We start from the raw sequence: 9,913 nt of genomic DNA, 5'->3' as shown, positions 1-9,913 counted from the left end.
AGGTCTTCCTGCAATTCTCACTCTGCTCCACACCAGAACTTGGGAAAGTAATTGTTGGGGATTGCAACTCCCAAACACTGGCTAGGGATTTCTGTGAATTGTAGTTCGAAAAGTAACTGTTTTGAGCTCTGCTGGGCACTAGGTCTGCCTTGCAAAAGAACAGTCTTTCCCACCTTCTGACACACTTCTCTTCTTCTTCTAGTAAATTTAAAGCCTACGTAAGGAAGGAAAGAGAGAGGGAGGCCCTCGGTAGAGAGAGTGAAATGGCCGATTTTACAGTAAGACTCCTGGATGAAGAAGGTGATTACAGAAGGCCTGACTCAATGGCGTATTCTTGGCCCGAGGAAAGCTATTACCGACAACCCAGCTGGATGCCAGGATCGCATGAGGCACTAGAAGGAGTGGATCGGTCACCATGGAAACGGGAAATGACCTTACAACCAGGTCCTGGACCAGCGCAACCATTTGGAGTGCCAGGAATGATGCCAGGACCACCACCAGTGCCAGCACTAGCACCCCCACCAGCATCGCGGCCAGGGCCAGGGCCAGGGCCAACCCCAGCCGGGGCACCAGCTCTAGCCTCACCAACAGCTCCACGTATGCCATCAGGCCCAGCTGCAGCCTCTTTGGCAGCCCCGGCACCAGCAACGGTTCCACGCATGCCATCAGGCCCAGCTGCAACCTCTTTGGCACCCTCAGCACCAGCACCAGTTCCACGCATGCCATCGGGCCCAGCTGCAGCCTCTTTGGCACCCCCGGTACCAGGAGTCCCAGGCCCAGCAGGCCCTGCAGGCCCTGGCCCCTCAGCCCCAGGTCCAGCAGCCCCAGGCGCAGCAGCCCCAGGCGCAGCTGCCCCAGGCACAGCAGCCCCAGGTGCAACAGCCCCAGGTGCTACAGCCCCAGGTGCAACAGCCCCAGGTCCAACAACTCCAGGCCCAGCAGGCCCAGGCCCAGCAGCCCCGGGCCCAGGAGCCCCGGGCCCAGGAGCCCCAGGACCAGCAGCACCAGGCCCACCAGCCCCAGCAGCAACAGGTCCAGCAGCCCCAGGCCCACCAGCACCAGGCTCACCAACACCAGGCCCACCAGCACGAAGCCCATCAGGAATGGCACCAGCAACAGCACCGCCACCAGCAACATCTCCGTTGCCACCTGGAGCTCCAACAGCCCCACCACCATCAGCCTCCACAGCACCTCCTCCCTCTATGTCATCACCATCCGTATCAACACCAGGTGGTCCTTCTAATGTGCCAGCAGCTTCACCTTCAGGGCCAGCACCCCCTGCACCCAAACCATAACACCCCAGTGTGGCAACCCCACATATCTACTTATGTAATAATAAAAGAGTTTAGTTTTCTTCCTCTTCACTTACTGATGTGGTCTGGATGTCTGGATCTGTGGCTCTACGAACCAGAGAACCCAGTAGTCCTCACCCAAGATGATCCTGCCCATCACCACTCTCAGTTATCTTTGTCCGTTTCACTGCATTGTCTTGTGTGGCTCTGCAGGAATTCAACAGATGCAGCTTTCACGCCATTGTGCAGAATGCTGGGCTTGCTATGGCTTGGAGAGATATGAGTGAGGATCTGGAAATGGGGCAACCCATATTGCAGCAAAAAGAAAACCAGAGCCCTTTGTTTTTGGGTGGAAATATTATTGAAAAGCATTTTAAACAACGTTTTTACAAAAGGTACAGAGGAAGAAAGGCAACTTTGTTCTGAACATACAGGTGAAGAAATGAGTCTCAGCATCCTCTTCTAATGTGGTGGATCTCAGCTCAGGTCCAGTTCCCATAGATGAGCATCATTTATCCTGATAAGTCCATTCAACCATCCATCCTACAGATAGAGCATAGATTCCAAAAGTTAATCACAAGCTTGCTATGAACACATTTTCAAAAGAACAGAGCATGGAAAGGTTACTTTTTTTCTGAACCTAAGTCCAAATTTCATCAAGCCACTGTGAACTATCATAGCTTAACTAGTTTCAGTAGCTAAGCAAGGCTGGGTCTGGTTTATACTTGGAAGAGAGTTCAGACCTGCAAGGAATGCCAAGAATCGCCATTTAGGACAAGGTGAATATCTTGCCTGAAACCCTGGAGAGGAATTGCAAGTCTTAAGTTGATAATATAAGCATATATGGGAAAGCATGGCAGCTTTTTGTGCTCCTAACACCTTGGTAATTGGGGGATTCTGGGAAGTAGAAACTTTTCCAAACTCTCCAAAAGATAACATTGGGGTGTGGGCTTGAGGCAAGACAGGAACTGGCGATAGCACCACCAAATTCTTCCAGTTTGATATCAGCACAGTGGTTCTCAACCTGGGGTCCCCAGGTGTTTTTGGCCTTCAACTTCCAGAAATCATAACAGCTGGTGAACTGGCTGGGATTTCTGGGAGTTGTAGGCCAACAACATCTGGGGACCCCAGATTGAGAATTACTGAGCTATGGGGAAGAGGAGCCCCTGGTGGCGCAGTGGGTTAAAGTACTGAGCTGCTGAACTTGTTGACAAAAAGGTCGCAGGTTCGAATCCGGGGAGCGGCGTGAGCACCCGCTGTTAGCCCCAGCTTCTGCCAATCTAGCAGTTCAAAAACATGCAAATATGAGTAGATCAATAGGTACCGCTTGGGCAGGAAGATAACGGCACTCCTTGTAGTCATGCCGGCCACATGACCTAGGAGGTGTCTATGGACAACGCCGGCTCTTCAGCTTAGAAATGAAGATGAGCACCACACCCCAGAGTCAGACATGACTGGACTTAATATCAGGGAAATGGGGAAGAGGAGAAGACAAAAAATGACGGGATATGACAGACTTCCTTTTGATAAGATGGGTTGGGCTCAGCGCTCACAGGGTCACTATTTTTCACCCAAGCAGTGTAACTGGCTCTTTAAGAAGGTTGCCATCTACAGAAGATATGGGGATCTTACACCCCTCCAGTTGCTTTTGGACAACAAAACTCCCATGAACCTCAGCCACCACAGCCAATGCTATAGCATAACTTTTACTAGCAGAAGAAGCACCAAAAGCAGTTCTCTTTCTTCCACAATCATTTTGTTGTACACACAAACCTAGTGTACTGGCTGGAGCTTTACCAGCAGACAAAAGGAATCCCAGTTGGGGTTGCCAGGTCTCTATCTCAGACCTAGAACCTGAACCTTTTGATGTTGCAGAAAAGAGTCTGGATAGCTTTGACATCAAGCACTATTATACACAGTATATAAAAGAAGCATAATGTCAATGGAATATCTATGTACACATATAATTTTCAAGATGGTGCTTTCACCCTGACATTCCTTTCCCTTGTCACTTGAGACCCAGGAAGCCTAAATCCAGTGGTAAGGAGTATGGGGCCCTGCAACTATGTGTATAAATTGCCATATAATTGCATGCAACTACATTGTTTAAAAATAGCCTTTTAAAAAGCCTAGAAGGGAAGGTATATGGAGCTGTTCACTTCTTGATAGATCAATTGGACAAATACATAATAGAGTTTTGAAAAACTGTGTAGTTTTGTTAATTCCAGTATAAATTGTCGTAAGTCTGAACAATGTGTACTTCATAAAGCTGAATGAAACACAATGACTGGGTAATGCAGCCACATTTCCATCTACAAAGCCAGTTATTGCTGAGAGTGCCTTCTATGAAGGGTTAGAAGGCATGATCATCAAGTTTGCAGACACCAAATTGAGAGAGATAACCAATACTCCAGAAGACAGAAGCAGAATTCAAAATGATCTTAACAGATTAGAGAGATGCTTGGCCAAAACTAACAAAATGAAGTTCAATGGGGACAAATGCAAGATACTCCACTCAGGCAGAAAAAACAAAATGCAAGGATACAGAATGAGGAATAACTGGCTCAGGAGCAATACGTGTGAAAAAGATCTTGGAGTTCTCATGGACAACAAGTTAAACATGGAGCTTTACCATGTGATGGTGCAGCTAAAAAAGCCAATGGGATTTTGGCCTGCATAAATAGGAGCATAGTGTCTAGATCCAGGGAAGCCATGCTACCCCCACTATTCTGCTTTGGTCAGACCACACCTGGAATCATACTGTGTCCAATTCTGGGCACCACAATTGAAAGAGATATTGACAAGCTGAAATGTGCCCAGAGGAGGGCGACTAAAATGATCAAGGGTCTGAAGAACAATCCCTATGAGGAGTGGCTTAAAGAGGTGGGCATGTTTTCTCCCTGAAGAAGAGAAGGCTGAGAGGAGACATGATTTAATTATTTATTTATTTACTGTATTTGTATACTGCCTTTCTCAGCCTATCGCCGACTCAAGGCAGTTTCCAACAAAACAGTATACACAGTATTATAAAACAATTTTAAAACCTAGCCCAAAATGTCAAGATTAGTGTGGGGTCAGTGGAAAAAATAATCCAAGACCATCTTCACATGCATAAGGTATCCGCTTGCTGGGTCCCTTGGCTGCTCACACCTTTCCAGGAGCAGGAACAAGTCGAATGCCCTCAGGCTCTATTGACAATGTGCCATGGAAACCAAGAGGACTTTTTAAACTGACTGATCACACAGGATGAAAGCTAGGTCCATCACTATGATCCTGAGACTAAAGTCCAGTCGATGCAATGGAAGATCACCGCCTTCAAAGAAGGTATGTGCCCAACTCCTGGAGACAAGGTCATGCTCACAGTATTTTGGGACCAGCATGGATTAGTATTGATGGATTTCCTAGCAAAGGGTACCATGTTCACTGGGGCAAACTATGCTTCACTGATGTGGAAATTGTGGGAGGCCATCAAAACCAAGAGATGTGGCATGCTCACCAAAGGTGCCTGCTTTTTGCAAGACAATGCACCAGTTCACAACTCACATGTTGCCCAAATTGATGCATGCTCCTGTGGCTTTGAAATTCTACCGCATCCCCCTTATTCACTGACCTTGCACCATCGGACTTTCACCTCTTTCCAACAATGAAGTTCTTTTCGAAGAGCAAGAATTTTTCAGATGATGAGACTCTGATTTCCAAAGTCACAACATGGCTTTTGGAGCAATCTCTCGACTTCTACAAGCGAGGTGTTTACAGTTGCTCAAAATGATGGGAGAAGTGTGTGTCCCTAGGTGGCACCTAGGTAGAGAAGGACTAATAACTGTGCCAAGTATCATTGTTCTCGGTCCATAGGAAGTGGGTCAGGGGAAATCTTTCATGAATGCCCCTCATAGAATCATAGACTCCTGTGTTAGAAGAGACCAACCAATCCAACCCCTTGCCAAGGTCAGGGAGGATATATTGACACTTCACTTTACTGTGACACAAGCACACCTTGACAGGTGTTGTTCGACAAGGTGGATATGATGCAAGGATGCCCAGAAGAAACAATAACTCCAAGGAGGAGGGGAGGATCTTTTGTGTCAGCCACGAAACAACATCCACTGTCTCTAGTTTCAGGCAGTGAAACAGCGTTAAAAGATTAATGGAGGTAGTAAAAGAGGGACAAACGTGAGAAGGGAACTAACACTGTCAAAGAGAGCAAAGTTGCAGTCCTTGAATCTATGCCGATTGGCCAATATGGAAAAGGATTAGACAGGACTTTGTCTGATCCAGTGGGACTTTTTAAATGTTTATATATTTAAAACCAGTTTGGAAAAGTTGTAGTGACTGGAAGGGGAGCAGATCCACTTTGTAAAAATAACCAAACATGCAAAGCTGGGAATCCTGCTAGTGGCAGAAGCTTCATCCAGGAGAGATACAAGATATTCTTTCTTTTTAGCCTTCAGCACAGGAAAGGTTAACTATGCCCAGAGGTAGATTTCTTTCAGTCCACATATGGCCAACTTTCATTCACAATTGGTCATAAAAGGCTTCTTTATCCTAGCAATTGAACACCACAGTGAAACCTATTCTAATTTTAACCAATTCCCAGGTTAAAAGGGGAAAAATGCTGGCACAGTCATGGAAAAACAAGGAAGAGTGACTTTTCCAAACAGTGGAAAAACAAGTGATGGTTATGAGCACTGGAAGCTACCCTAATATTCAGGGAATGAAACAGAGCAATGTGATAAAACACTTTTTTTTAGCCTCTTCAGAATTGAGATTTACTTCTTGAAAGTGAAGATTGTACTCAACCAGCAGGAAGATACACATGCAATATGTAAATCTGCAGCTTGTTCTGTGATGGTGAAAACTGGTAACTATTGTGGGGAAGGGACTGAAATATAAATTGGGAAGTCCCACTTTCACTCTTACTTCTGCTCTTGGTTTCGGCCCAACCTTTATGCCCCCTTCCCTTCTGCCATCTGCAACATGAATAACTGCCTTGTAAAATGGTTGTAGCATTAGTGATGCAGTGGGTTAAATGCGGAGCTGCTGAGCTTGCTGAATGAAAGGCTGGTGGATCGAATCCAGGGAGCGGGGGTGAGCTCCCGCTGTTAGCCCCAGCTTCTGCCAACCTAGCAGTTTGAAAACATATAAATGTGAGTAGATAAATAAGTACTGATCCTGTGGGAAAGTAATGGCGCTTCATGTCGTCATGCCAGCCACATGACCTTGGAGGTGTCTATGGACAAAGCCGGCTCTTCGGCTTAGAAATGGAGATGAGCACCACCCCCCAGAGTTGGACACGACTAGACTCAATGTCAAGGGAAAGCCTTTACCTTTTCCTTTAAAATGGTTGTAAAGATTATGATGGGGATGCTGTGTGTATACACTCTTGTTAGGAATCTTGAGCCAACCAATCAGGGGTTTCTATTTGCAGGGATCAGCATTATGCATGAAAGACCCTTCTTAATAAAGTCAAGCAAGCAGTGAGATGTGGATGGCAGGTGGATTGGCAATGTGGGGAAGAATGGTCAGAAGCTTGGCCCATGTTGGAAGGAAGAAAAAGGACCATGATTACTGACCATGCTCCTCTGTACTATATATCTCCTTCCTTTCTTGATTTCATCTCCCTTCTTTCTCCTTCCTCACATCTGTGAAAAATGTATTTCATTCATAAGGCCATTCCCTACAGCCAGGAATCCTCATTGTCTGGTCTAGGGTTGCAAATGACACATGAAATTCTTGATGTGACAACAAAGGAAGTAGAGGCAGGCAGGGCTAGTGGGTGCATCATAAGTTCAGTGATTAAGTGAAGGAGGAGGTCATGCATGCATTCCAAATGTATGTATGAAAGCTTGAAAAATCATTTTTAAAATTACAGTACCCAGAACCTAACCCCCAGAAAGTATGGACAGTGGCTTTCAACAGTTAAAGTGCTCTATAATTGTACTAATGTTTAAAAATGCTTATCTATTCCTAACTGAATGCTAGCTAGAAAATCAAGGAAGTTGTTTTCCAGTCTGTGCATCTAGCTGAATAGTGCTTTTTTTGTTTATGTTGGGTCTACAATTCCCACCGTCCTCAGCAAGCACAGCCAATTCCCACTGAACTAGAGGCCGTTTGGGAAAAATTATTATAAATCGAGCCCTTTATCTTTAAAAGCTGTGCAGGAGAGGGAATTCTGGTAGCATCAGCATGTTGCAACAACAGCATGCAAGAATTAAAAAAATGTAGCTTTTCGTCTTATACATCCAACTGTGTTCTTCTACCAGAATAACTCCAGGTTTTCAAATGCCCATTCAGTAAAGCAGAAAAGAATTCCCAAGAGCATCCACTGAAGTAGATTTGGGGACACGGACAGACTAAGTAATGTAGGGCCGGTAAAGATAATGGTTTCCTTTTGACATTAAGTTGTCATGTTCAACTCTGGGGGGTGGTGCTCATCTCCATTTCTAAGCCGAAGAGCTGGCATTGTCCATAGACACCTCCAAGGTCATGGGGCCGGCAAGACTGAATGGAGTGCCATTACCTTCCTGCCAGAGAGGTTCCTTTTATCTACTCACATTTGCATGTTTTTGAACTGCCTCCAAGGTCAAGAGCTGGTATGACTGTATGGACCACCTTCCTGCCTGAGCAATTCCTATTTATCTACTCACATTTGCATGTTTTTGAACTGCTAGGTTGGCAGAAGCTAGGGCTAACAGCAGGAGCTCACCCTGCTCCCTGGATTTGAACTGCTGACTTTTCAGTCAACAAGTTCAGCAGATCAGCAGTTTAACCCACTGCACCACTGGGAAGCACCACCTTAGGACAAGGTGGATAAAAATGATGCTAAAGAGGTAGCGGATCCAAGTTAAAACATACACCTCAATATAATGGGGGGGGGGGGAGATTTAGACAGGCATAACCTGGTCGTGAAATGGCCATTTCTGCTTAATAGCCATCTGGCAACCAGGTTCCATGTGTCTATGTTTATATCCAAGTAATATAAACATAGCATGATAACACTGTGATGTATTTTAACAGCACGGTGATATGCAAAACTCAGGAGAATGAGCCTTTTTCAGTACGGAGTAAAATATCGATCCCTGTTAATGTCCCTGACATACAAAGCAACAGCAGAACACGCCATTACAATGGCTGGCTGAAAGATTGCTGAATCTAGTGGCTATAGACCAGGCATCCTCAATCTGTGCCCCTCCAGCTGTTTGAACCTCCAATTCTCAGAAGCGCTAGACAGCTTGTTCAATTGTATTTTGTTTTTGCTTTTTTTCATGTCAGGATTGATTTGAGAAATTGCAGTTGCTTCTGGTGTGAGATAATTGGCCATCTGCAAGGACTTTGCCCAGGGGAAGCCCAGATGTTTTAAAGTTTTACCATCCTTGTGGGAGGCTTCTCTCATGTCCCTGCATGGGGAGCTGGAGCTGACAGAGGGAGCTCGTCTGCACTCTCCCCGGATTCAAACCTCCAACCTGTCGGTCTTCAGTCCTGCCAGCACAAGGGTTTAACCCATTGCGCCACTGGGGGCTCAGTTCCCAATGTTGGCAATTTTGGGAGTTGGGATCCCAAACAACTGGAGGGCCACAGCTTGAGAATGCCTGCTATAGACAGACACAGTCCCAAGAAAACTAGCATGGGAAAGAGCAGTTAATGTTAGGATGTCAGCTCCCAGAACCAAACCTCAATTATCTCTAATGCTGGCTATGCTGGTTGGAGGATTCTGGAAGTTGTAATCCAAAAAGATAGCATTTCCATGTTCAGAGTCTATAGTGTTTATGTTACCTCTAGGCTGCTTCCCGGCTGCTTGGCACCGTACGCATGGCCAGTCCACCACCTTGGCGTCGGGACCAGGTCCGGGAGATCTTTCTGGCAAGTCGGGCCAGAGTGCCTCCCTTGGCACCATAATCCCTTGCCAGTTCTTCAGGGGCGATCTCAATATTGCCCGTATACCACATGATCCAGCCCAACAGGCTCAGGAACACCAGAACGGCTCCGGAGTAGATCAGAAGATCCCCAAAGTCCCGGCCTCGGAGCCGAAGCCTGGCAAAGATGCCCGTCAGCAGCGCCCCAGTGCCTGCAGCGTCCATCAGCACTGCAAAGGCCAGCGCCAGTCGACAGCGACCCAATCCTGAGGAACGCATGGTCTCCAAGGGTCCTGGAGGGGACCCTTCAACTTTGCTTCTTGTTTGGAGAGTCTCAGGGCAAAGAGTGGACAAAGAGAAGACGTTATTAGAGGGCAAGTTCAATTGGGGGCAAAATCTACCCAGGAAAGAGCAAGAAGGGATAGGATACCAGGAAAGGAAAGGCCTGCTGAAGTCCAGGAAAGAAAGAAAGAAGGAGTGGCCCAGGTAAGAGACCCAGGAAAGCTGTCCAACCAGTTTCAGAAGGGGAGGGATCAAAACTCAGGTATCAAAGGAATTAACTCTGACCTGACCTCACGAGACAAGAATTCAGGCTTTCATGTCCCTTTCACTCAGAATATTAAATCCCTTCCATGGAATATAGAGTCTGCCCTTGGCAAACTTCATCCCTAACATGTTGTGAGTCTTCCCTCTTCTTTGTTGTCACTATTTGGAATCCTTGCCCCTGTTTCTGAAGAATTAGGCAGGTTCCAGATTTCTATCCCTCCTTTT

The 9,913-nt window shown here is 46.4% G+C and overlaps 2 protein-coding genes across 2 annotated transcripts; one reads left to right on the top strand and one right to left on the bottom strand.

Annotated features, from left to right (window-relative positions):
- Positions 1-332: 332 nt before the first annotated feature.
- On the top strand, positions 333-1,307 carry LOC132779490 (salivary glue protein Sgs-3). The gene has a single exon (XM_060783175.2). It carries the CDS (start codon positions 416-418, stop codon positions 1,241-1,243), a length of 828 nt encoding a protein of 275 aa, XP_060639158.2. The 5' UTR covers positions 333-415; the 3' UTR covers positions 1,244-1,307.
- A 337-nt stretch (positions 1,308-1,644) lies between these two features.
- Positions 1,645-9,668, bottom strand: TMEM238 (transmembrane protein 238). Its single transcript, XM_060780375.2, has 2 exons — positions 9,063-9,668; positions 1,645-1,835 (listed from the first exon to the last, which is right to left on the bottom strand). Exon 1 carries the CDS (start codon positions 9,419-9,421, stop codon positions 9,065-9,067), a length of 357 nt encoding a protein of 118 aa, XP_060636358.1. The 5' UTR covers positions 9,422-9,668; the 3' UTR covers positions 1,645-1,835; positions 9,063-9,064.
- Positions 9,669-9,913: the final 245 nt, after the last annotated feature.

The sequence above is a fragment of the Anolis sagrei genome, chromosome 6 (assembly GCF_037176765.1).
Source record: "Anolis sagrei isolate rAnoSag1 chromosome 6, rAnoSag1.mat, whole genome shotgun sequence".
Classification (NCBI taxonomy): Eukaryota; Metazoa; Chordata; class Lepidosauria; order Squamata; family Dactyloidae; genus Anolis; species Anolis sagrei.
This window is presented reverse-complemented; position numbering and strand designations above follow the sequence as displayed.

Bases quoted from the DNA above. Each gene is read 5' to 3' on its own strand.
- LOC132779490 (XM_060783175.2), top strand. From the start codon at position 416: ATGGAAACGGGAAATGACCTTACAACCAGGTCCTGGACCAGCGCAACC.
- TMEM238 (XM_060780375.2), bottom strand. From the start codon at position 9,421: ATGCGTTCCTCAGGATTGGGTCGCTGTCGACTGGCGCTGGCCTTTGCA.